This window comes from Cyanistes caeruleus, chromosome 20, assembly GCF_971803275.1.
Source record: "Cyanistes caeruleus chromosome 20, bCyaCae1.hap1.1, whole genome shotgun sequence".
NCBI lineage: Eukaryota > Metazoa > Chordata > Aves > Passeriformes > Paridae > Cyanistes > Cyanistes caeruleus.
The window spans coordinates 5264150-5291108 of NC_141720.1; the positions used below are offsets into that span (position 1 = coordinate 5264150).

Genomic DNA, 26959 nt, shown 5'->3' on the forward strand with positions numbered 1-26959 from the left:
GGGGGGGAGAGAAGGGGGGGAAGCGGGTCTCCCCCCGGCTCTGCCCCCCCTTTCCGAGGCTTGGCTGCCGGCGGGGCTCGGTCCCTGGCAGGGGGGCAGGTCGCAGGGCCGGGGGGGACGAGGGGCCGCCCCGCTCGCCTCAGAGCAGGGGCGTTTGTTTGAACAGCTCCAGAGCAAAGAGCAGGGAAGAAAGTTTGGGCTGGGAGCGTGGTTTTTTTCCCCAGACGTCAGCACAAGGCGGAACAGGGGCTGGGGAGGGAGCCGGACTCAGGGCAGCCGTGATATTTTTTTTCCCCCCCACTATTTAAAAAAAAAAAAAAAAAAAGAAATCATAATTATTTTAATTTTTTCTCTTTTTCTTGGGGGGGGGGTGGGTGGGGAAGGGGAAGGGGGCCGGGGAGCGGCCCGGCACCTCGGGGTGGGCTGCGGGCTGGGGGTGGGAGCCATGGACTCGGCGCCAGCCTTTGCCATGGACAAGCCGTTCGCCCCCGGCGGCGTGCGCGGCCCGGAGCCGCCCGAAAACGCTCAAAGCCGGAAAAACTTCAGCGTGAGCCACCTCCTCGACCTGGAGGAGGTGGCGGCCGGTATGAACGGGACCCCCGCGGCCGGTCCCCCGCCCGCCGGTAGCGGCAAGGCCATCCCGGAGCCGTCGGGAGGCAGCAGCGGCAGCGAGGCAGCGCCCCAGGACGGTGAGTCCCGCCGGCCCGGGATGGGCTCCCCGGGGATCGGGCAGCTTTGGGGATGGGGTGTCCCCTCCGTGTCCCCCCTGCCGGGGGGCGGGCACCCCGGACAAAGGGGGTCGGTGTCCCCCCGAGAAGGGGTGGGGAGAACTGGGGGAGCGGGGGAGGCGGGGGGGAGCCCCGCCGGGGAGAGCTGCGAGGGTTCCGAACCCCCGACGGCTGGGGCAGAGGGACCCCGCCGTGAGAAAGGGACCCCGCAGCCGGGACAGAGAGCACAGGGACCCCGCAGCCGGGACAGAGAGCACAGGGACCCCGCAGCCGGGACAGAGAGCACAGGGACCCCGGCACCGGAGGTTCCCGGGAAGTCGGTCCGTGCCGGGGCTGCGGGGTCTCCATTTCCCCCGGGGCTCCCGGTCTCGGTTTCCGGGCGCGGGGAGCGGGGGCGGCCCGGCGGGGCCGTGGGGACCGGGACTCAGCGGCTCCCGTCCCGGCGGCCGCAGCTGCGCGTCCCCGGCATCAGCGGGGACAGAAGCGGGGCTGGGAGAGGAGAACGGGACCGGCCCGGGACGCGGCTTCCTGGCGCTCGGTCCTGGCCGGGGCGCGTTTTTAACGGGACAATCCCGCTCGCATCTCTCCGCTCCGCCGGTCCCGCGCATCCCCGCTCCTGTCCTGGGGCGGGGGTGAGGAGGGTTCGCCCCATTCCTGGGGCAGAGCCACAGTGCAGGGGCAGCCGACAGCCCCCAGAGCCCCCCGGAGCCGGGTGTGCCCTCGGGGCACAGAGGTGACAGAGAGGTGAGGTTGCAGCCCCGCCATCCCCGGAGTCCGGGCCGGGTGCCCTTCCCGAGGGATCGCATTCCCAAAACTGTCTCTCGGCTGGGCTGTGCTATCCCAGGCTCGTGTTCTACAGCCCTGGGGTGCTGACAGCCCTGCCGAGGCTCTGACCGTGCCTGGCCAGGGTGCACCCGAGAATCTGTGCTGCTGAAGGGGGCTCAATCCCCCCCGGGTGCTCTGTCACCCTCCGTGGCTCCTACACTGCGGGTAGGTCGGAAACATCTTTCTCCAACCCACAACTCATTCCCTGCACAATCTCCTTCCTTCACGGAGCAGCCCCACTGAGCCCCCAGCCTCGCGCTGCTGAGGGCTGGCTGAGGCTGGACGCTGCTTTTTGGGATGGTATCTGGTATTTTCAGTGTTATTTTCCACCCTCCCACCCTTTCCCTTGGGTTTTGTTTGTACATTTGGCAGTGGCTTTGGGGCTGTGGGGAGAGTTTCTCCTGCCTGTGGGTCTGTAGGGGGGACAGTATTCCGTGTGGGATCGACGCAGCTTTTGGAAACCCAGCCTGCAGCAATCTCACTGGGCTGTTTGCAAAACAGCTGAGGAACAACTGTCCTGCTGGGCTCCTCATGCACCCAAAGACCTCAGTGAGGACCCAGCATGATGCAAAAAGCAGAGCGAGAGGCTGCACACCACAAACCTGTTCTTCACCCTAAAAGCCCGTTCCTCCCAGGGCAGGGGCCCTGGGCTTTGGTCTGCAGATCCCAGCACTGCTGGCCCGTGAGAGATATTTCCCATTAGCACCTGTTCTGGCAAGCTTGCATGGATGGAGGCACCATCGGCACCCAGAATGCTCTGAAGAGCTGACCAGCAATTGAAGCATTTCTGTTGTTGAAAAATACCTGGGAGTTGAGAGCAGTGGGCAAGAAGGGAACAAGGAAACAGAGACAAGAACCTGTGAGCACGCAAAGCTGGACCTTTGAGACCCTTACCTGCTGCCACTGCCTTAACTGGGATGCAATTTCCTAAACTGAGATGGGGAGACTCGAAATACCCAGTAAATGTCCTGCCTTTGTGAGCATCAGCCTTCTGCTCCAGATCTGCGATGCGTTTGGCATCGGTGCAATGACAGCAAAGGAACTTTTACTGGTAACCTTATCTTCTATTGGCATCCTGAAATAAAACAGCCTCTCAGCGTTTTCTCTCATCTGCCTCTTCACCATTGTGGGGTTTTTCTGCCAGCTGCAGGTTTGGAGCCCCACAGCTGGTGGCAGTGGCTTGTTATGAACACAAGTGGACATGGTGCCCCTGCCTCTCTCTGTAGGATGTGGCTCTGAACTCCAGCCAGGAAGCACCAGGGTCATTGTGCTGGTGGGCTGGAGGAAGAGCAGCCCTGAACCTGGGGTGAAGCTGCTGGTACCCCTGCAGCAGGCAGGGCTCACCATGGGCTGGGGGCTGCATTGGCAGAGCTGGCACAAGGGTGCTTTAGGGCAGCCCCAGTCTGGCCCCGCAGGCTGCGACCCCGACAAAGATCCCTCCTCTTCCCCAGGGAAGCAGCAGTGAGAGGTTTCCATTCCTGAGGTTGGCACAGCCAGAGAAACTCAGGGCAGGGGTTTATTCTCTACAGAAGGGGAATCAACCCCCTCCTGAGCTCACCCACCCCACAGCCCTGCCTGCTGGAGAGGGTGGCTGGAGGCAGCCCCATATCTGGGGCCCTTGGCACACCTCTCCTCCAGGAGTCCCCTGCAGGGCTGGCATGTCCCTTCCTGCTGGCACTTCTGAGGCTTTGGAGGACCTTTGACATGATCAAAGCCATTCCAAACTCCCTCTCTAGCCAAGGGGCTGCTCTTGGTCACAGCCCCAAACTGGCCCTGAGTGTACCCAGCGCATCCTCCTGAGAGGGTGAATACAAATACCAGTGTAACACACTGCTCTCATGACACCCAAAAATCAGCCCACAAGCCAGGCAAGAGCAAGGAAAATTCGACAGGATGGCAAGGGCTCATTCACATCCTCATCTTCATCTTCATTTTCCCCTGGAGTGGTGCAAGAGGCTCCCATCGAAAACTTTCGGCACAACTTCTGAGGTCTTGAAAGCTTGTTCACCTCCTTTCATTAGACTAACAAATAATGTGTAACGCGAAACATCTGTTAACAACAGCCCTTAATGTTCTCAAGATGATAAAGCAGGAGGGTAATTTTAGCCAGCAAGCCTTGACTGATGGCTTTTCAAACAATGAACTTACTTTTGGTGCCGCCTGGGGATGGGAGAGGGAGCCGTGCACTGGCTCCAGCAGTTGCTTTGGGGCTGAAAACTCAGAGTCACTTTTGTCACAGCTGAGCTGTGGCCCCTCCAAGGGGATTTTTTGGCATGGGGCAGGCATGCATTGACCATTTATTTGGTTACAGCCATCAGGACCTGGAAGTGGGATGGGGAGGTGTGGTGGCCCCTGGACATCCCATTTTCACAACAGTGCCTGGAGCCCCTTCCTCATCCCCTGGGACCCTCTGACCTCTTCTGGGGCTATGAGGATGCTGAACAGAGCAGTGATGAAGGGGAGGAGAGAAGCAGCAGCTCCCAAAGGGGCAGAGAGGATTAAGATGTTGTTACAACAAATTTACTTTAATTATGTAAACCAGAGTAGCTGAAAAGGGAGAAGTGAGGCAGGGAGGGACAAGGACCTGGTATCAGAGGGGAACAGGGACTTGGTTCTGAAGTTAAAGGGGTGGCTGATTGCCCCAGGTAGCCCCAGATTCCTCCCAGGGCCTGGGTACCTTCCTTGAGGCAAAGCCATCCCAGATGATGCCCCTGTGATGTCCCAGTGCAGGGACTGTGCTGGTCCTGGCTCACAGGACAAAGTCTGGCTGTGCTGCTGTGCCTTCCCAAATACCACCTGTCCCCATCAGATGTGGGCACAGCTCAGGGACACCTTGACCTCTCTGGCTGTGCTGGCAGGAGTCAGCTCTGTAACACCAGGGCTGGGATGTGCCTTTGGGGATCTGCCTTCCCTGGGACATTGGTAGATGGCTCAGCCACAATTAAACCCAGTGTCATTAACTCGTGGCTGATCCCCCAGTGAGACTGGGCCATGGGCACAGGGACCCAGCTGAGGCCCCTGCCCTGTAACCCCAGACCCCTCAGACCTCTCTCTCCGACACCCATCTGCTTTCCACAGCCCCAAAACTGCTGGCATCCTCCAGGCTGCTCTGCTGGGACACTTTCCATGGTTTCTGGATGCCTGACCAGGGACAGACAGTGGTGTAGGGACCCCGACACAGCAGAGCACAGTAGCATCTGAAGCAGAGGGGGAATCTCTGTCCTTGTAAGGCCAGCCCAGCCGAGCTGTCAGCGACCTCCCCAGCCTGGGGACACCCCTGCCTGGAGGGCTCTGAGGGTGCAGACCCCTGGACAAGGGGGGTTTGCCCATGTACCCTCGGGGCTGCTGAAGTGGGATGGTCCCCAGGGGAGGGGATGACGTTTGTCCAGTGCCTGATGCTGGCAGGTCCCCAGTGCAGCATCCATCAGCAATTAGTCAGTAAGCGCCAATTAATTCATGTGGGAGCTCCCCACCCTGGCCACCTCCCAGCCCTCACATTTGTTTTTGCTTACTGCAAGGCTGGTGACAAGCAAGGATGGATGGATGGATGGATGGATAGGGAGACTGACAGGTCCCAGTTCACCCAGAAAATTTCCAGCACATCCCAGTCAGGAAAAATTAGGGGTTGTGGGGAGGGACCCCACTCCCAGGGCTGGACAGCCAGGCTGGTGCAGGGGACAGGGGACAGCCCCAACCTGCAGCGTGTTCCTGCAGCCAGGCTTCCCCCTCCCTAACTGGGGACATCTTCCACTGTGGTTCTTATCCTGTGTCTCTGCCACCGTCCTGCTCGTGGTCCCAGGCTCTGGATAAGAGGAAACTAGTTCCCCAGGACTCATCTAACCAAAAACTGCTGTGGGGTGGGAGTGCTGCTTTCCCATGGCACAAGCAGGATAAAGGGCTGAATTCACCATCCTGCAGAACCAGCCAGAGCAGCACAAATCACTGCCAGGCACTGCCAGGGATGGGGATCTCTGCTGGAGGAAACCCCAGGTCTTGTGGAGCTTCTGGCCTGGGGTTCACCCTGGCACCACCTCTCTGTGCTTCCCTGTGCCCTCCAGCCTTGAAGGGTGACACACACTCACCATCCCACTCCTCCAGTGACATCCACTCACCCTCCTGCTCCTCCCGTGGTGACACTGGGTCACCATCCTGCTCTTCCCTGTGCCCTGGGCTGCTGTCAGGGTCTCACTGACTGGTGACAGCAGGGCTCTGATTTGGGGACTCCCAGATGAGCTGAACACCCCCACCTGGGCTCCAGGCTCCCCCTGCCCCAGCTCGGGGGGCTCTGGGCTGGAGCAGGGGCCCCAGGAAGTTGCCCTGCCCACGCTGAGCTCTCCCCAGGGCACAGGGAAACACATACCAGCACGTTCCTGCAGCGCTTGCAGGGCTCTGCAGGGTCCCCACACGTGCTCACTTCTGCTGGGAGAGCTGCTGCCAGAGGGTAAAGGGAAAAAATCCCCAACTCAGGGCTTGGGGAGATGGGAACCCTCTGGCTAGGGGAGTCCGAGAGCTGGAGCAGCCTTGGCTGGGCCAGGAGGGCAGGAAAATCACTTTTCTCCCCGACTTCTCATTGCCAGGATTTTTCTCTGCTCAGCACCCCCAGCGAGCTGGGTTTTGGCAGGCATTGCCGTGGGGGATGCTCCTCCTGAAACAGCTTCCCAGCAGGGAGATTCACAGCGTGACAGTGTCTGCAGGGGACGGTGGCAGGGTCCTGCATGTGTGGGGACTCAAGGCTTTGCCCCACTTCCCTGGGAGCCCCGGCAGCACCCACAGATTGCTTTAGTCCCCAGCAGCAGCTCAGACACCCCCTGACACCGCCATGCCCACGGGAGGGGCACCCCCAAACCACAGGAGGGTGCTGGGGTGCAGGGACACCTTGCCTGGTCCTCCCTGGGCTGTTATGTCTCGCTCAACCAGGAACAGCTCAGTGCAAGACTATTTCCCCTCTCCTTTTGGGCTGTTATTTCAGGGAATGGGGCTGATTCACAGGAAAAATATGAAATTTTGACTCTGTGCAGCCAAGATGGGTGAATTTCAACGAATCAGCATTTTAAGAGAGCCTGGGCGTGTGTCTGTAGCTGGGAGGCTGATGAAATGATTTGGGGCTTTGAGGCTGCCTCGTTAGAAACCCTCCTCTCTCCCAGGGAGTGGGGCTGATCACCCCTTCACCCAAGGCTGATTTCCTCCAGCCACGGGGAATTATCTCCCCAGATAAATCACTGAAGCTGAAGGGATGAGGTTTGAAGCAGGACAGCACCGGGATACTTTGGGATTGGCAGAGGGTTGGTGTCCCCACGCTGGCATCTCATTCGCACCCTGCAGTATGAGCAGAAGCTGGAAGGAGTTATCCTTCCAGGCTGGGATCCCTGAGCCAGGGAACTAGGTCAGAGCATCCTTTAAAATGCAGGGGCAGTGGGTAATGGCTGGGCTGAGCTGGGACTGAGCAAGGATTTAGACCAGGGTTAATGCAAATCAGGTTTTTCCTGACTGGAAAAAACAATTTGGAACAGAGTGGAAGCGTGGTGGGCCGAGGCAGCCACCCCCTGCCTGGTCTTGCTGATGCCCAGAAGGGTCAGGGAGGATGGGAACAGCAAAGTTTTTGGGGAGAAAGGCCTGATTTGGGGTTTCAAGGCGGTTTTGCATTGCCTGTTGGCCAGGACTGCCCCAAAACTGCCAAAGAGCTTGTTTTTCACTGGACAACCCTACATTTCCGAGAATTAACACAAAAATTCCTACCCTCGCCCTTGAGGCATTCCCGATGTTTGCCCGAGGGACACATGGCCGCGGGCGATGTTCTCCAGCCTTCCCACGGTGAGGAAATGCCCTGTCCATGCTCAGCATCCCTGAGCAGATGCTCCCCTGCCCCGGGAGAGCCGCTCCCGGCCCCGGGACCTGCTGGGGCAGCTCCTGCCCAGGGTCCTCAGCCGAGGAATTGCGGGGTGCTGATGTTTCAGGAATTGGGGGAAATTGCTCCGGCTTGTGGGGGAGTGAAACCGTCCTGGGGACATTCGGGGGACAGGCGGGGTCCCCTTCGCCACCTCGTCCCCTGCAGCCCCACCCGCGCACGGTGCGGCTGCAAACAGCAGCTCGGAGGGTGTTAATTGAGCAGGAGAGATAATGAGGCTGCGGTGCTGCTGTTTCCTGCGGGTTTGGGGGGGAAACAGCCCCGGAGAGGCTGGGCAGGGCTGGGGGGACAGTTCAGGTCCCGGGGGATGCCGGGCGGGCTGGGAGCCTTCAGAGAGCGGCAGCGCCAGCCGCCGGCCCCCTCCCCTTCCCTCCTCATCCCCCTTTGAGTGCATATAATAAAGCAGCTTTTCAGCTGCGGCTGCAGTGATAGATCAGGAAGAATTGTATGAGTCTATTAAAGTCTGTGTGTCTCTGAATGGAGACTGTGGCTAAGCCAGGCGCCAGGCTCGCGCATTGAACCAGATGTGGAGAGGCGCCATCCTTTCCAGCCACTGAATCCGAGAGGCTGCAGGCTTCACACGCAAGGAAACTGGAGTGCACATGGCAGGGGAGCCGGGGGAGCGGCGGGGAGCACATGGCAGCGGGGTGCTGGGGAGGGGGCACAGCCCGCAGCTCCCCCGGGCACCGCAGCCGAGCCGGGGACAGCGCTGGCACTGCAGGGGTTCGGCTGCCTGAGGCACCCCAGGCTGGGGAGAGCACCCCGAGCTGTGCAGGGAGTTGTGCTGAGTCTTGGGCTGTTCAGGGCATTGCAGTGTGTGTTCGGAGGGGCTGCTTCACACCACCAGATGTGTAGGGGGTCGGCATTGTAAACGGGCCAGGGGGGCACTGCTGGGGTGGGGTGAGCATTGTGCTGCACCCCAAGCTGTGCAGGGCAGTGCCAGGCGAGTGTGGTGGGGTTCCACAGCACCCCAAGCTGTGCAGGGCAGTGCCAGGCGAGTGTGGTGGGGTTCCATGGCACCCCAAGCTGTGCAGGGCAGTGCCAGGCGAGTGTGGTGGGGTTCTACAGCACCCCAAGCTGTGCAGGGCAGTGCCAGGTGAGTGTGGTGGGGTTCCATGGCACCCCAAGCTGTGCAGGGCAGTGCCAGGCGAGTGTGGTGGGGTTCTACAGCACCCCAAGCTGTGCAGGGCAGTGCCAAGTGAGTGTGGTGGGGTTCTACAGCACCCCAAGCTGTGCAGGGCAGTGCCAGGCGAGTGTGGTGGGGTTCCATGGCACCCCAAGCTGTGCAGGGCAGTGCCAGGCGAGTGTGGTGGGGTTCCATGGCACCCCAAGCTGTGCAGGGCAGTGCCAGGCAAGTGTGGTGGGGTTCTACAGCACCCCAAGCTGTGCAGGGCAGTGCCAGGCGAGTGTGGTGGGGTTCCACAGCACCCCAAGCTGTGCAGGCTGTTGCAGGGGGAGGCATGTGGCACTGAGCCATCCAGGGGAATCACGCTGTACCCCAGGTCCTGCAGGGCATGGCGAAGTTGCGGGCATTGTGTTGCACCCCGGGATGCACAGGACACTGCCAGGGCTGCCAGGGGTGACTTGGGGGTGGCAGGAGCAGTGGTGCAGGGGAGCACTTAGAGGAGCCCAGACACAGCACTGGGGTGCAGAGGCTGGTGCTGCAGCAGCACAGCTGAGGAGGGCACAGGATGGGTCATGGGTAGCTCCTGCCCCCAAACCCACTGTGCTCCAGAGCCAAGACAAAAATGGAAGGACAGAAGGAAGGCAGGAAAGACAGGAAGATGCCATCCTGCTGGGGACAGCTGTGGCTGGCAGCTCCAGGGGCTGGTGAACCCATGGATCCCATGTCCCCAGCACAAGGTGTGAGGCAGAATCTGCACAGGGGACACAGGTGACATGGGGACAGCCACTCCAGGGCTGGGCTGGGCTTGGGCTGAGGCAGCTGCCACACTCCTTCTTCACTGATTTCACTTTCTCATCTGGGCTGGCCACATGGCTGTAATTTGGGGGTTGTAAATACCTCAGGGGAATTTTTACATTTTAAAAAAACTATTTTCATTTAAATTAAAAGATACTCAAACATTTCTATTAGTATTAGAGGTTTATAAAACTTAAAACAAATGTTGAAACTAAACTACCAGGCAGCATCCACTTTGGGAAGCCCTCTGCATGTTTGACATGACCAGATTACCTATTGGCCAGTAAGTTTTAATTTTGTATGAGAGTGTCAGGGTGCCCAGTGTGGCAGGAGGGTGCTTGGTCTCCCTGGGGACTTGGAGGGGATGAAGGCTTGGAGTGATGAGGGTGAGGGTCTCAGCTCTGCTGACCCTGATCAGCAGGACCCTGATATTCCTGTCTCCATCCTGTCATCCCCTGGCGTCCTCCCCATGGCTGGTACCTGCCCCCAGCAACCTGACGGTGATCCTGTCCCCACTGCCATCCCCACCGTGCACAGTTCTGCTTTAACCTGGAAACAGTTAACCAGGCTGGGTTTAAAAAAAAAAAAAAAAAGATACGAGCCACTTATTAAAATGAATGTTTTACAATAAATTTGGCGAGAGGCCACCAACCTCAAATGAAAACCAGACAGGAGGACAGCAATGCTGCTTGCTGGCAGGGGCTTCCGGGACGTCTGTGCTTGCAGGCACCCACGAGGGCTGGGATGGGGTCCCAGTGGGGCTCACACCCATCCCACACCCTGGCCAGACATGCTGGTGTCCACAGCTGGTGGCCGTGGAACAGAGTCCCAGCAGGTGCTGGTGCTCACTGTTCAAATGGGTGCTCAGTGATTTGCTGGCCTGGGTGTGAAAAACACCCTTTTGGCCCCCCCAAAAAAAGAGATTTGGGGCCGTGGGCACAGGAGGAGACATCATGGGAATTCTCATCATTCCCCCTTGTCCCTGCCCTTCCCCCCCTTGGCAATGACAGTGATGCGATGGGGTCTCTGCTTTAACCTTGTGGGGCTGGTGTTGGGTTTCAGTGCCAGATGCCATTGTGGCTGGCCTGCTTGGGCTTTTGCCTATTAAATTTCAAAAAAACACCTTTTTGGGGGGGCTGGGGAGGAGAGGAAGGCTGGGATCACCGTGCCAGGGGTCCCTGGCTGGGAGCCAGCCCTCCACACAACGTTCCTGCTATGCAGCCCCGGCTGATTTAGTTTTATTTTTCAAACACTGAGCAAAAGTCCCAGTGAGCTCTCAACATCATGATGGCCTGATGCACCCTCCATCCCCTTCCCAGCCCCACTTTGTAGTTAAATCCAGGGTTTTGGTGGTGCTTTGCAGGCACAGGCAGGTGCTACTCCTGGGCCGGCACTTGCACAAGTCTCATTAGCTTATTAATTAGTAATTAGTTAATTAATTACACGTCTGTGCCCTGTTAGGAAGCCAGGTAACCTATTACATCAGGTGGCTGCATGTCAGTGATGTTGGCACCTCTGTGGCTGCATCATGGATGCACTAAATGGTGCCTAAAAGGTCTGCAGGATGGGGAGGGAAGCAGCATCTGCCATGCTCAGCCCTGATGTAGAGCAGCAGGGTCTGTGCTGGCATCATCCATCATCTGTCCCACCATCTCCAGTGGCTGTGGGGAGCCACCGTGGCAGTTCCCTCTGCCCAGACCCCTCACTGCGGTGCCTGGGGCTGACCCAAATCCCAGCATTTTGGCCACAGGGTCTGATCTGGCTGTTTCCCTGAGCCACAGAAGCCCATTCACACATCTGTGAGCCACCACCGTGCTGCCACTGGCCACGCTGGGCTGTTTGAATGAGCTGACAAAGGGGGGAGCTGGATCCCCAAGGGGAACCCGGGGGCTGCGTCTCCAGGAGCATCCCAGGGTGCTGCAGTGGCGTGAGGTGCCGGACAGCCCAAGCACTGCTCTCATCCCACCCCAAGGAGGTCTCCTGGCTGGGAGATGAAAGCAAGCTCCACAGTGAATGTCTCCTTGCTGGGAAGGCTCCTGGCTGGTGGTGGCTGGGGGAGAGCCAGCGCCTTTTGTTGGTCCCTGGGCCTCCACTGTGGGGGTTGGCAAATTCACAGGAGAACAAAATGAAAATTCCTGCTCCCCCGTTGGTCGGTGCTGCTCAGAACTTGGCTTGGATCAGTCAAACCCACCACACTGTCTTTTCCTGAGGCACTTGGCTGTGCTGGAAGGGCTTCAGCTCCTGCTACCCCCAGCCCTGCAGCCACAAACATCCGCCTGAGGAGCCCTTTGGTCTGACACAGCCTCTCTGAGCATCCCTGAGTGAAACCAGGAGCACCTATCCCAATATCTGTCCTGTCTCCCTCTCTCCCTCTTTGGCATTTGCAGGGGGAATCCAGACTGGCACCACTGTGGATGAGTTTTTGGAGGCTCTGTGTGACCCCAGCCCTAACTAAGGAAAGTGGGGTGTGAACCCCTTTGAGTTGCATGTTCCCCTGCCATGAGCAGGGAAGATGCCAGGTCCTGACCTCTCAAAGCCACGGTACTCATGCAGACCGTGGACTTCCCAGGAGCCTTTCCTCCTCACCGTCCTCGAGGGGCAGATTGGGTGCTCGTTGTGGAGCACCCCAGCTTTGCCCCAGCTCAGCTCCTCCCCAGCCCCATCCCCGTGGAGGGCTGACACAATGGAGGCAGTGGTGGCTCTGGAGCAGGGACAGCCCATTGTGTGGGGCTGCAGCCGCAGCCTCCAGCGAGCACACGGGATGCTCCTGGCAGCTCCCGACAGCCCTGCGCCAGGCTGGCATCACCCTGCACTGGCACGGCCCTGGGAGGGAACACTTCTCTTGCAGACCACCGAGCCCGAGGGATGCTCTGAGTGCTCCGGGTCTGCCCTGGGCAGGTGCCACCTTGGGTGGGCACAGCCAGGCAGTCTGAGGCCCCCGATGGCCCCGGGGTGCGGGAGCCAGGCGGGTGGGAAAGCACAGCCAGAGGCCTCGGCGAGTCCCGCGCTGGCGCAGGCTCTCGAGGCTGTTTCTGGAGCAGTCGTGTCAGGGGACGCTGATGGTGCCAGGCTCTGTGGTCTGGATCCTCAGGCAGGGCTGGGGCTGGGGCCAGGATGCTGGGGTGTATCCTGAGCCAGTGAGCCCGGCAGCAGGATGTGTCCGTGTCAGCTTCTCCAAAGGTCTGTCCATAGGCAGATCCCACCCCTGGAGAAAGGTGGGTGAAGGCACCATCTCTCCCAGATCCCTGGGAGAATGGACAGGAATTTCTTGTGCTGCTCAGCCTACTCCCCTTACTCCCACCAGAGCTTTGTGGCCAAAGATGTTCTCCAGCCCCTTCCTGAGGTTTGACAGCATCCCACCAACCCTGCCTGCTCCTTCAGGGAATGTGGCTGCAATTAATTCATTAAATGCTTCCGCTGACGCAGGAGCTGGCTGTGCCAAAACACCATTCCTGGGGCCTGGCCTCAGCTGGGTGAGCGCTGTGCTGGGCTCTGCAGGAGCCTCTGACTGGAGCAATAGCTTCTGATATGGTGTGAAGTGCTGGGACTCCTGAGCACATCAGAGCCTGAGGGCTTTGCCTGCAGCCCTGTGCATTTCACCAGCTTTCAACTTTCAGGACGTCCTCTCTAAATCCCAGAACAAGACTTGACTGGCTGGTTCCTCACCTGGCATCTCCAGCATCTGCTCCTCTTCTTCATTCTCTTATCTTCTTTCTTTCTCACTGTGACTTCCTGATCTTCTCCCTCTTGTGCATGTGGGTTTGGCAGCACAGCTGCCCTTGCTCCAGAGCCAACTGGAGACCCAGCTCTGAATCCACTCACTGCTCTCAGCAGCGAATTTGGTGGCTAATTCTGGGCTGGAACCTTCCCTAAGGAGACCAGTGTCTCATGACATGGGGATCTTCCTTTTCACATTCTTTCTGTTCCCAGTACCCATCTAAGCATCATGTTCCCAGTGCATTTGCTGCACTAACAATGAGCTAAAAAAAAGCTTCAGTGCCACCACCAGCACAGGCTGGACACATCCCCACTGGGATGCAGAGATGCTGCTGGCTCAGCCAGGACCTTTCTGGTTTGTTCTGGCTTTCAGCTGGACTTGCTGTGATGGGTACTCAGACACCACACACCATCCAGGGGTGCAAGGGAAAAACCTCCTGGGCTCTGGGGGTGCAGCCTGTGCATGGAGCATCCCTGGGGCTGCAGCACTGCTGGGCAGGATCTTCCCAAAAACTGGGTGTCTGTGTGGCTGGGGGCAGCAAACTGTGGTGCTGGGTGGTTTCTGGCTGGTGCAGAGGCAGCTCTATAACCATAAAACAGGCTGCTGCTGCCTGTCAGTGAGCACGGGCTAAGGCCCCCCCGGGACAGCCTTGGCCTCTTTCTTGGTCCAGGCTTTTGCTGCTCCTTTTTAGCAGAGACACTTTTCCCCCAGCAAAACTGGCAGCCTGTAAAAACGTGTCAGCGTTTCAGTTTTTTCACAATTAATGAGGTGAAACATCCTCGGAAACATTTTGCTGTAATGTTTCTCCAGTAGCTGGGACTTGCCCCTCTCTTAAATTTTTCATGTACGCCACTTGAGCCGAGAAAGTTTCCTTCGGACTCAGCACATTTGGACCCCCCCAGCTTCAACCTCCCCCTGGAGCCTTCAGCATTCCCAGGGTCTTTGCGAGGCTGGGGCTGGGCTGGAAGGGGAGCAGGGAGCAGCAGTGGGTCGGGACGAGGAGGTGGGAACCTGGGGAAGGGCTGTCAGCCCTTGCTCCCTAGGGATACCCTGCCCCTCACATCCATGCTTGTTCCCAAGATGGGTCTGGACCTCACAGCATCATGCCAAACAAAGCTGGGGCTGGCATCTTGTGGGCAGAGGTTGGCAGTCCCAAAGGGTTCTCACCTGGCTGCTGGGGTGAAACCATGCAGAAAATGGGAGTTTCAGCTTTGCCCCCAAGCTGGTGCTGTGTCGGTCCTGTGCAGCAGGCTGGGCTCACTGGTGGGTGCAGGAAAGGCACCGTACCTGGGACTCAGCACATGTGGAGGGGCAGGTTCCTGGCTGCTTCTCAGCCTCCCAGGCTTTCCAAGATGATTTGGGGACATTAAAGACCTGTTGTGGTGTAGTCATCTCCCACCATCACTTCTGCAACAAACCCTGTCCTTCCTGTGCCCATGGGCAGTGACAAGTGCCCAGCTTCCCTCTGGCCTGTGGAGCATTCCTCCTGCTATCTCTCCTCCCTTCAAAGCCCTGGTAAAACCCCTCCTGGGCTCCCAGGCTGTTCCCAACTGCATCCCAAGGCAGGGCAGTGTTGGAAGTGGCTGCTGGAAAGAGAGGTCATCTGCACTTGGCAGCCCATGCACCCTCAAATCACACCCTAGCTTCGGGTGTCTCAGCTGAAGGTTGTAGGATAAAAAGGAGCTGGAGTGGGCACACACCATGGAGGGGCAATTCCCAAACCCCAGAGCTTTGCTCCAGCTCTCTGCAGTCTGAGGGGAAACGTTTCCTCCCCATCGCATGATTTAGAGGAACAAGTTAAACAATTGCACATGAAACTTTGGCAGTCGTCATCGCTGGAGCTCTCCTCGCTTCCCCCGAGTGTATAAAGGGATGAAGGGAGTGCATGTTTACCGAGAGAGACCATGGGAGAAACGAAAGACATTGTTTTTCCAAAGGATTTCTTGGCTGTAAAAGACCTCCACCACCCTGCGGCTTCCCTGATGAAGGCCCAGCGTTAATTTGTTAAATCCACATCAAGTGCCCAGAGAACCCGTTGTTTATTTTTGCTAATTCAGCCGGCCGAGATCAAATTGGGGTTTTATTTGTTAAGGATAGACCTTAATTAATAAAAGCTATTTATTTGGCTAGAGCTGGCCGCAGCCTGAGGGTCAGATATGCCACGATCATTATTTCAAGTAAAACAAACCCAAAATGTCTCTCAACAGTTTGAAAAACGTAGAAACTTAGAGGGCTGAATTTATTTGTCTTAGGAAGAATTTACAGCTAATTCCCTCCAGGCTATTTCAACCCTTAAATTATACCCAAGAAGAAAAAAGGAGGAAAAAAATGCCATTCCAGGCGTAGTAGGGAAGTAAATGGTACAGCAGATTTGATCATTTTGGCTGGGGGGGGTGTGAAAAATTTAAAGCTTAAAGGGTCTTTGGCAAACTGCTTGCAAATAAATGGAACGTGTGAAATAATTTAATGACAGAAAACTGTTTAGGGCCATGGGGGCTGCGGTGCAATGGAAAATGAAACACGTTGGAGGAGATGTAGCCTGGGCTTTTTGCGTGAAAGGGTTGAACTTGCTGCCTTGTGACCTGAAAAGCAGGGGTATTTGCACCCCAAAGCCAAGAGCTAGAGTTGGACTCGGGAAAACTTGTCCCAGGATGTGGTGTTACTCATGGGGAAAGGAGTTTGCAGCATCACCTGGGGAAGAGAGAGCTGGCAGCTGGCTGAAGTGACCATCTGGGGTAGCAGGGATGGTGCTGGGCACACACCGCACTCTGGATGAGCATCCAGCAAAGAAACCCCCCAAACTGGGTGTCAGAGGGGAGGCTGAGCATGGCCTGAGTAAAGCCCATCCCTGAAAGACATGCCAAGGGAGGATCCCTGTCTGTGTTTTGGGGGCTCAGGCGAGTGAGCTGCTGGGATTGTCAGTGCTGCTTGGTCTGGATCACAGCTGCCCTGAGGCCATTTGCTGAGCGCTAAAGGAGCTCGTAAGTCTAAACCCAAGTCTTGGTGGAAGTCAAGTGAAAATTACCTCTTTACAGTGCTCAACAACAGCTGTGGGAGGTTGGGGGTCGTGCCAGTGTAAGGGCCCCCCTTGGCAAACCCAGCACCAAGAGTGAGACCCGCTGAGTCTTTCCTATGGAGAACTAATGGAAGCACAGAGGGAAAAGGCAAGAGTCGGAGAAGGGGGCTGGGTTGGTGCCCAGCTGAACCAGCACAGCTCTGACCCAGGGGTGGTGTAGCCTTTGCAAATGGGGCAGCACCTGTCACCCCCAACTTCTCAGTGTGACATAGTCCAGGCTTGCCAGCATTGGTGCTCCCACAGGGAGAAGGGTTTTGGGTGACTCCAGTACCCCACAACATCTGTAGGGCACAGCACTGCTCCCAGGCTGTCTGCAGCTTTTGAGCAGCCCAGAGAGCAGGGCAGGACAGCCCAGAGAGGGGGCTGGAGGTTACTCAGGCCACAACCCTAAAACCCATCCACATCATGGGTGAAAAGTCTCCTGTCTCTCCTAACACTCTACAGCAATTTAAGGCTTTTTTTTGTGATGCACATTGGGCCTATCCTGCTCTGTGCAAAGCCCCAGTGTCTCCCTCTGCCCATCCTCCCCCGCATGTCATCTTTCGTTATTCAGTAATGTTATCCCCCCTGCTTTCCCCCTTTCCCTGCATTTCTTTTCCTTTCAGCGGAAATTGTAATCAGTGGAAGATAAATACAGGGAAGGTGGCTGGGGGGGAAGGCTCAGGAGCCCCTCTGACCTCAGGGTTGGCCAACCAAACTGGTCCCTGCAGCTCAAATGAACCCCCAAATTATACCTGACAAAGGAAAGGGTTTGGCTTTCTCCACAACCTCCCCAAGCACTGCTTTGGGACAGAACAGTGATGGTGGGAAGCTGATTTAACTCTGTACAAATACAAATTCTTATTTCTGGAAGCCCATCGGACTGGGGAACTGGTTTCCAATTCCTCCATCAGGATGTCAGCAAGTCTGGTTAAATCCAAGTCCCACTGATGGCAGTGAGAGGACAGGGTGTCTTCAGGGGACACAACTTATCCCTCTTCCCATTCCTTCTCTGATGCCACAGAGAACTTAGGCTTGCTCATTTTTGGGAAGCTGATTTGGGGTTACTAAAGCATCTCTGATAGAAGAAATCCAGGCTGACTGTACATTGTAAACCTGTCAGACACTCACCACCAGCAATTAGGGTGGCATTTGCCTGGTCCCACAAGCCTGAAATGCCTGAGCTAACGACGAAAAGATGTTACCAAGGCTCATCCCTAAGAACAGGATACAGGCAGGCACTTCATGTGTGAAGCTGCCTCCCTGCCATACAGAGATGGCCTGGAAAATCAGCAATAGGGGCTTAACAAAATGCCCCAAAGCCAGCATAGCCCAGGGTTTGGATGTCTCCAAAAACCCAGGAACCTCTGGCACTTGGACACATCCTGATCCAACCCCGGTCCTAAACCTCGATCCCAGCATGACTGCCAGCCCCATATGGGAAGCACTCAGCACCACTTGTCTCCTGTGGCTGTTTAGCTCTTCCTTCTGTGGTTTTGGGGAGATAAAGACCAGCCAGAAATGTGGCCAAATCCTACAGAACTGGATTGAGAATTAATTTTAAAAAACTTTCCTCCTCCTCCTTTCTTCCAGCCAAATTAGAGTGGTGAGAGAAATCATCAGTATGGAAAAGTCCTGTAAGCAGGTTTAAATTGAGGATGAAGTCAAAGGGGGTTTATAAATTTTATTTTTACATTTCCCAGGGTTCTGTTGAAATCATTGCCAGTTTGGTGAGGGGCAGTGGGTACCCTTATGACTACACCTTTTGAACCAAACCCTGATCTACCTTTTCCTCAGAAGCCCTGTGGCATGGTCATAAATCCACAAGGAAACCTCTCACCCTGTTACATCCTGTAGCTCTTTCCCAGTCTGATGGTTCCCATTTCAGTCCCAAGCTCCCAGAAAACTCAGGGACAACCATGGCTGGACTTCATGTATTTTAATCCAGCAGCTCATTAGCTCGCTGAAGGAAAACAGGACCAAAAAAGGAGTTTAACTAAAAGGGGCAACTGGAAAGCAGAGACTGGCAGAACATTTGAAGCTGGAGGAACAAGTGCTGGAGGGAATTCTGAGAATTTTATTTGTGAGCCTTTAAACACGATTGGTGGCGAAAGGCAGCCTGTGGTTTCCTGGCTGGGGAAAGGGTCTCAAAACCACACATACTTCAGGCACTGTCCATCGTGTCTTCACCCAACCAAGAAGGCCATGTCCAAATACGAGATCACAGATTGCTGATGGTCAGCCAAGGCCAAGTTGCACCTATGGCACAATAAAAGACCCAGAGAAATGCCAGTGGCTGCAGAGAGGCCTTGGGAGAATGGTGTAGTTGGGCACATCCCTAGGACTTGATGAAAATCTTATTGTTGGACGTTTCGTAGCTTGAATTATTCAGAGTTAAGGTGTAAAAAGTTTTTCTGACCTTAAAAATCTTGGAAGTTTCCTCCTGCTCAACAGCTTAATGGTGTTTTGAAACAGCAAAGTTAATATCCCTTCCAGTGGATTTTGTTTGTTTCTCAAGCATTATCTGAAAATGCTGCACTTGTTAAGTATCACAATTATTATTATTAGCAAGTGTTTAATTTGTGAGCATACTCAGGGAGTGGTGAGCTCTGCCACCCTGACCTCTGCAATGAGATAGAGCAGAAAGCCTCAACATACCCCTGCCATGAATCAGAATGTCATAAACTTATTAACATTTCCAATAATTCCAAAATGCTTTCCCACCAGTAGGTACAGATTGGATCCAGATGCTTTATTAACAGAAAGAATCATTAACCAGTACCTCCACAAGGGAGAACGACAGCGAGTCGCGCTCCCCACGAGGCCTTTGCAGGCAGCTGACTGGGTGTCTCGGAAAAAAGCTTCATAAACTTGCCCAAACCTTATGATATTAGTGACAAAGAAGAGATTAATCTCAGCCTGGCTGACAGCCCAAGATCAATACTGAGAAACCAGACTACACCCTCAGCTTCATGTTTCCATGAGCCAGCAAAGCCAGAAATAAACACTGCGGAGGCTGAGCCCTGCGAGACGTGGTGCCGCTCATTCTGAGCTCTGAAGACCAGGACTGGAAGAGCAGATGCTTGGCTGCAGTCCTGTATCACCTTGGGGACATGCCACAGTTGGGGCCCTGGGGCCTCAGGGAGTGTTGGAGGTGGGAGCAGAGACCCACATCTTGGGGGTGTTTTAGTGCTGAGTTTTCATCACCATTCATGAAAGTTTGACTTAACTAGCAAGAAGCAAGAGCTTCTTAGCAAGAGCTGAGCTCCAGCTTGGATCAAGTGCAGCCCCAGAATACACTGAGACTGGTATTCAAAATCAGGTCCACATGGTTTTAGCCAGATGTGAAACCACCACAGACCTTGGTGGCTGGTAAATTTTGGGGTTAACCCTAAGCTCCAGCAAGTCCCCCCAAAAAAGTTTTGATTCTCATGGACATCACAAGGTTGCACATATGCAGCTCCCCACAGAACCCCAGGTGCCTGGAGGGAGCATGGCTGGCACACAGCAGGACACTACAGACACGGAGGGCTTGAGCTTGGCTGGGCCAGGGGTCTCACATGGGTCTGTGTGAGACTTATGTGGTTCATGAGGTCTCATGTGGCTCCTGTTCTTCCCCCACAGGCGAGAGCCTGAGCCCAAGCTGTGGGGCAGCCAAGAGGAAGAAGAAGCAGAGGAGGAACCGCACCACCTTCAACAGCAGCCAGCTGCAGGCTCTGGAGAGGGTCTTTGAGAGGACGCACTACCCTGATGCCTTTGTGCGGGAGGAGTTGGCGAGAAGAGTCAACCTCAGTGAGGCCAGAGTCCAGGTGAGCACAGGTTTGTGTGGCAGAAAACAGCACCCTCTGCCTTGCCCCCAGGCAGGAGCAAGGACTTTCCCCTCCTTTGTTTCATCCTGCACATCACCATGACCCACAGGACAGATGCTTGGGACATCCCTGCTCCCACTGACCACCTTTCACCCTTGTCACAGGTGTGGTTTCAGAACCGGAGGGCCAAGTTCCGCCGTAATGAGAGGGCGATGCTGGCCAACAGATCGGCATCACTGCTCAAATCCTACAGCCAAGAAGCAGCCATTGAGCAGCCCATGGCACCACGACCCACTGCACTGACCCCGGAGTATCTCTCTTGGACCAGCACCTCCCCGTACAGGTAGGTGCAGGCCCTGGAGGAGCTGGGGAGGAGGTGGCCGTGGGATAGAGCTGCCTAGACACCACTCCAGTGCTGCAGGAATGCAGCCCTGTGCCACTGCTGGGGATTTGGGGAGTTTTATGAGGCTGAAAGGAGCTCATCTGACTTGGCTTTGGGAACCATTTCAACTTTGAGCATCTGCTGCCCAACGCTGAGCAGGCTTCTCTGTCTCCTTGCACTTCGGGGCTGGAGCAGGCGCCCTGGTCCTCGCAAGGGATTTTCTTGGCCTCATGCTGACCCTTCCCACATCTCGGCACAGGAGGTGGCATGGGTCCCTTCTGGTTCCCAGCTGTTCATGTTCAGCCATCACATGCAAAAGCACAAAGCAGGGCCTCCTGGTGCATAGTTTGAGGGGTTCCCACATCCATCCAAGCACATAAAAATGCTGAAGCCTTGGCTGTTCTTGTGAGAGATCTCCAAGAGGGAACAGCCAGCCTGGCCTGGGAAGCCAGCAGGACCACAAAGGGCATGGGGACTTCTCCATGGGCCATTGCCTCATTCCTCCCTGCTCCCTCCCTGCAGCACTGTGCCCTCCTACAGCTCCAGCGGGACCGCAACGCCCACCCAAGGGGTGAACATGGCCAACAGCATCGCCAGCCTGCGCCTCAAAGCCAAAGAGTTCAGCCTCCATCAGAACCAGGTGCCGACCGTGAACTGAGCAGGGCAAACCCCATCCCATGGCCTCCTCCAGGATACAGCGTGGAGCCCCTGTGCTGGTCCAGGACAAATCCGCCACCTGCCCAGCACACATGCCACTCATCCAATGTCTCAGCATCTTCTCTCCTCTTCCCTTCCCTTCTGAAGGTAGAGTCAGTCCCAGGCTGAAGTGGCACATAATTATAGCCACATATGGAGCGAACTTGGTTAGAAACTTGCTTTTCCGCACACCCTCATAATAACGGCTATATATACACACATACCCCCCACACGCTCTTTGAGGACAAACAGATTTGCCAAGGGAACAAGAATTTGCTTCCAAACATGGAAGGATCTTGGACTATTGGATTTGACCAATTTGGGTATCTTGCCCGGAGAGCCAAAGAGTTATTGGGTCTTCTCCCGCAGGGACAGTGTGGGAGGATCACGAGCCCCCCTTTCCACCAGGCTGTGACTTGCGGCGCTCAACTGTGTGTGCCAAAGCTGATCCATGTGTTCGTTTCTTTGTGCAACCCCAGCCACACTGTGGGGTTTGGGACTTCCCAAAGTTTGGGTCTTTGGGAAGCTGATGGCTCACCCATGCCATGGCCAGTCTCAGCCAGCCCTCTGTACTGTGCTGCCTGCATTTAGGAGCTGCCTATGCTGATGGCATCGGGCTTTGTCCCTTCCCAGAGGGGCAAGCAGAGCATCTCAACAGAGCCGCCTGGAGCCTGTGAGCTCTCCCATGAGCTGGGGATGCATCGCCAATCCCCAAGCAGGCACTGCTGCCCTGCCTCGGTGGATTTGCCAGCGATTCTGCAGAGCCCCAGGTCATTGAACCATCCCAGGGAATGAGAAAATTGGAAAAAGCTGTTGGGTTTCAGCTGAGTAGGCGGCTCCCAGAGCTTCGTGCCAACGAAGGCTTCGCCTTCCGGAGGCACAGCCTCCCCGTCGGCAGCTCGCAGATGTGCTCAGGGGTCTGGGGCCGGCAGCTCCATGGGGGGAGGCTTTTTTGGTTTTGCAGAAAGGAAATGGTTTCCCCCTCATCTCACCCTGCTGTGCAGCCTAATGAGGTTCCAAGGTGGGATGTGCAGGGGGATGGACACAGGGTGGGCAGCCTGGCCCTAATCCCTGGGACTGAACTGCGGAGAGATGCAGCCTCCATGTTCCCCTGCCAGTTCCACGGCCGGAGTGGTGGAGGTGTGGTGTCCCTGTGGACAAAACCCACTGGAAACCAGATCACCCTTTCCTCACCCACTGGAAAGAGCCACCAGCCAAGCATGGGGACACCACCAGCTCAGAGGGGTGGCCTGGACAGAGAAGACAGCCCTACTTCCCTAGAAGAGGTTGGTCTGGGGGCTGCAGCAATAGATCTGAGGACAAATAGAGCAATTGCTGAGGTGCCTCCTCCAGGCAAACATCCTCTGGTTGGTGACACTGAGGCTATAAGTGCCACAGCTACAAAGTGCCCACCTGAGTCCCCACAGCTCCCTGGAGCATCCTCTCTCATTTCCACTGGGGCTTTCACTGCAGCTGCATGTGGCACCCAGTGGCTGTGACACCAGGGCCTTCAGCTGCACCCCAGGCAATGCCAGCATGAGGGGGACTCACCCAGCACCCAGAGCTGGAGACCTGATGGGAGAACCATCTCCTCTCTCTGGGTGTGAATCAGCCCCTCCATCCTGCCTCCAGCCTCTGCCTTCTCTGCTCTACAGTGCAGCCCCCAGTTGGGAACAGCAACCTTCTCCTCCTCAAGCTTGGCAGGCAGGGAGCAGGCACAGCCTGACTGACACTGTCCACCTCATCCAGGGAGCACTGTCACCATAAACACCCACTCTCTGTATTTCCAGGGCTGGTATCCCTCCCATTTGTCATGCCAGAAGAAGAGCACGCAGCTCCCCACACTGCACAGAGACCTGCCATGGCAGGGGGAATAGGGATCCACTGTGGATCAAATCATCCACCCTGAGAAACACTGCTTGGGGCAGGAGGAGGGGGCCAGGGGGGTCCTATTCCCATGGAAAGCACAGGGCTCTTTTTTCGGTTATACAAGATGAAACCACAGGGATATAAATGTTGCTGCCTCTTTGAGAACATTAATGAAAATAAACCCATTTAATAGTTTGCAGATGCTGTTTCTGTAAACCTAAAAAAAGCAGGGAATAAATATTTCTTCACTAAATATCTATATGTATATATATATTTGAAAACATTTGCTCCTAATCTTAGGGCCCCTCCTTTGCTGTGCTTTTGGCAGCTTATCACAGCTTGTCAGTCAATACTGAACTCACCAAGAAGAGATACAAATTGCACCCATGGAGGGGGTAGCAGGACCGAGGGATTATTGTAATCTAAGCTCTCTCTCTCACCCTTTCTATTTGTACATTTCAATTACTTGTAACAAGATCCACGGTGGATTTGTTTCTTTCTTCTGCATGTCTGTGTTTTGGAAATTTTTGTAAGGTTTTTGTAAAAACAACTCTTGTGAAATAATGGAGGAATAAATATTTTACTGAGTAGAGATGTGTCAGTGCATGTGATAGGGACCTGAGTCTTCCATCACCTGCCACTGTGGTTTCCCCACCTTCCCTGGACCAGCAGCCTGGGCAGAAACTGAATTAAGAGGCAGCAAGGAGGGTCAAATTCTGCACAGAAATTGAGCTGAAAGAAACCAAAGGGTAGAAATAAACCATCAGATTGTAGAGCGCTTTCCGGGGAGCAAAGGCCCACAGGTCCAGAGCAGGCACTATGCACCCAAAACAGGAGGATTCAGTGGTAAGGAAAAGGTGATACCAAATAGTTGAGGCATCCAAAGGTAAGCAGGACTCCAGAAGCTCACAGTCCTGGGCTATCAAGCAGCAGATTTAATGCAATGTGGAGAGGTGTGAAGATGCGCCCCGGGGAAACTGCCGGCACAAGCTCAGACTGAAAGGCAGCGAGTCAAGTGGCAGGAATTGCTAGGAAATTATTAGAGAGCAAGGCAGAAAGTGTACTCACAGCACCAAAAAAGCCTGAAGTCCATTGCCCCAAGGTATTGTGGAGATCAAAGTTATTGTGTGTTCAGAGAGGGTGAGAAAGTTAATGGTGGGTGGGTGTGTGTTGGTGCAATGTGGCAAGGATTCAACCACCTGTACAGAAAACTGCTGCTCTGCCAACTGACTTCCAGGAGCTGGGAGAGCTGGGAGGAGAAGGGACACATGGGTTTCCCTTGTTTCTTTTACTTGCCTTCACATTCTGAATTGCAGCAGCCTCCAGTCAGGCCAGCTCACATCATGTCACTTACAGGATGTCTCTGACACCTCCTCCTCCCCAGGCCATCCCCAATCCCCCCACATAGCCAGGGGAGCCACAATGCTATCCCATGCACCCAGAGAGGCTCAGCTCCACCAGGACCACAGGATCAGCTCCCTCCCAGCAGCAACCATTGTCCCTCCCATCACTGGTGGCTGTTGGGACACGTGGATCCTGTGGATGGCAAGGCTGAGGAAGGAAGGACCCCTAAACAATGCATCCCAGATTTCCCTAGAGGGGAACAAGGCTCACCCCACATCATCCCTGCAGCACCCAGTCTCCATATTGGACATCACCCCAGGACCACCATGGTCCCACACACTTGACCATCCCTGCCAAACTGCTCTGCTGCTGCTTTGTAACCACTTATTTATTAATTCAGTAAGTGGCTTGTAGATCATGAAGGCAAATTGTCCAACCTCGTGAATAAAGAATATCACCCAAGCAGCATCCTCATGTCCTCAGCATGTGGCCAGTGCAGAGCATCCCTTTGGAGATCATCCAGCCCCAAGTCAAAAGACCCTTGGAAGTGATGAACTTACAGATGCCAGGGCAGATTCCTCTAGTGACTCATAACTCTTGAGTGCTGGAAATATGTCACTTATTTCCTGCCTGAACTGTCCCAACTTCAGTTCATCTTCCACTAGAGCAGAAGGTCTCAACCCATGGTCAGTCAGCTCCCAGGAACTGATGGGCATCTGAGGGGTCTCAAACGAGGGGACAGACAAGTGTGGAGAGCTGTAGCTCACCTGGCAGGGTCTGCACTCCACAGGGGAGGGTGATACAGGGGTAAGGCTGTCAATAAAGAGGAGCTCAAAGGCATTGTGCGACCTCTGCTCTTCCAAGATGGGGGCATTTTTCCTCCCAGGAAGGGCACATCCATCACCAGTACTAATTTCGGCAGGAGAGCTGGTCTCCATCCATGCACTACAACTTTGGGAGGGGGAAAGGTTGCAAAGACATTTGCAAAACGTTTCCTTCCTCAAAGCACTTAGTTTTCAACTAGGTGATTCCAAAAGGGCGGGTCTCAGGTGATGGGAGGATCTTTCTGGATCCCCTTTCCTTGTTTCTGACCCCACAGCCTGACACTTGTGCATGAATTGCTGACTGATGAAAAGTTGAAGTTTTCCCCTAGAATATTTTAATGAGAACAATTTTGTGTTGTCATCAGCATCGGCTGCTACAGCAGCAAGACAAAACAGAGCTCACATTTTCCAGCTCACAGGGCACCCGCCTGGTTATCCCATCCAGAATGATTTACAGACATATCGTGGTTACAGTATCCTCCTTTCCCACTATGCTTGTGCTGCTGAGCCCTTCTCCCTCTGGTGGCAACGGGAAGGTCTGAAGACCCTCAGAGTCCTGCTGGCACCATCTACAAACTGCAGAAACACATGTTCGTGTAACAGCAACATGTCACCTCCCAGCAGCCGAGCCCCTCCTGCCCTTCGGAGAGATGCTCCTGTGCTGGGGGTTGTGATGCTCACCCCAAACTCTACATTCCATATGGAAGGAGCATCTCCTCCCTGCAGCAGATATTTTGTTCGCTGCTGCTTCTTTCCAACCCCACAGGGACAGAACCTAAGGCAGCAGAGAATCTGGATGGTAGCTATGCACGGGGGTTGTAATGCTTTAGAATTACTTGGGGAAAAGGGAAGAAGCAAAGGTTCCTTTTGTAGCCGGGACAAAGCCCGGGAAGAGTTATCAGGTATAGAGAAGAACTATTGCATGGAGATGCACAGTGTTACATCCATCCAACACAACTTCAGAAGCAGGGGAAGATTGCAAGGACGTTTGCAAACTGCTTCCTTCTTGAAATCAGTCTGTTTTCAACTAGGTGACTCCCAAAGAGCAAGCCTGAGGTGATGGGAGGGTCTCCTGCCTGCTTTGGAGAGGCTGATGAGCGCTGGAGCAGACACCAGCCTCCTCCCCTCGACCCGTTCCCCAAGAAATGGCACCCACCCTCTATCCCAAACACCTCCATGCGCACCCCCAGCTCTCTGGCCAGACGGGGGCGAAGGATCCGTGTGTGCGGGTCCCCGGGCAGGGTGCCCGTGTCCCCCCGCAGGGTCCCGCAGCCACACGAGGGTGCTGCAGCCCCGCGCAGCGCAGCCCCCAGCGCGCTGCTCTGCCCCGCACCCGGCCGGGGCTCGCCCCCAGGGCTCAGGCAGGGGACGTGTCCCAGCTCAGCCCCACAGCCGGGTTAGAAAACGCCCGCTGGAAAAAGCCAACTTCATCCTCACGCATCAGAGAGCAGCAGGGAAGCACCGCTGTCTTCTCCAGGGGACTCACTTGTAGAGCTGGATCCTCTCATTCTCTCTACAAGTCACAGGAATCTCAATTCCTCAAGAGGAATAAGGGGATTTGTGTATCAAAATCCCTTCTGCTGCAGGGAATGGGAGATTTTGAGAGGGTGGAAGAGTGATCTGTGTTTAAGGAGAGCTGCCCAAGGAGGAATCTTGGTCCAGATCCCACCAAGGAAAGGTCTGGATAAAGAGAGACCAGGGAGTGGTGCAGACAGGTAAGGAAGAGGTGTGTCCGGTGCTCAGGGGTAGGAGGGACCCTGGGGCTTGAACTACCTGCAAGAGTGTGGGAGAGAAAGCGGCTTGTGCTGGGTCTCCACTTGCTTTTCTCCCAGCTCCAGACACCTCGAAGGAAGGCACGTACTGGTTGTGTGAATCACGTTCAC

The 26959-nt window shown here is 55.5% G+C and overlaps 1 protein-coding gene across 1 annotated transcript; it reads left to right on the plus strand.

Annotated features, from left to right (window-relative positions):
- The first annotated feature begins 401 nt into the window (after nt 1–401).
- On the plus strand, nt 402–23498 carry PRRX2 (paired related homeobox 2). The gene is made up of 4 exons (XM_086858157.1): nt 402–689; nt 19777–19961; nt 20126–20304; nt 20866–23498. Exons 1-4 carry the CDS (start codon nt 446–448, stop codon nt 20999–21001), a joined length of 744 nt encoding a protein of 247 aa, XP_086714283.1. The 5' UTR covers nt 402–445; the 3' UTR covers nt 21002–23498.
- The last annotated feature ends 3461 nt before the right edge of the window (nt 23499–26959 follow it).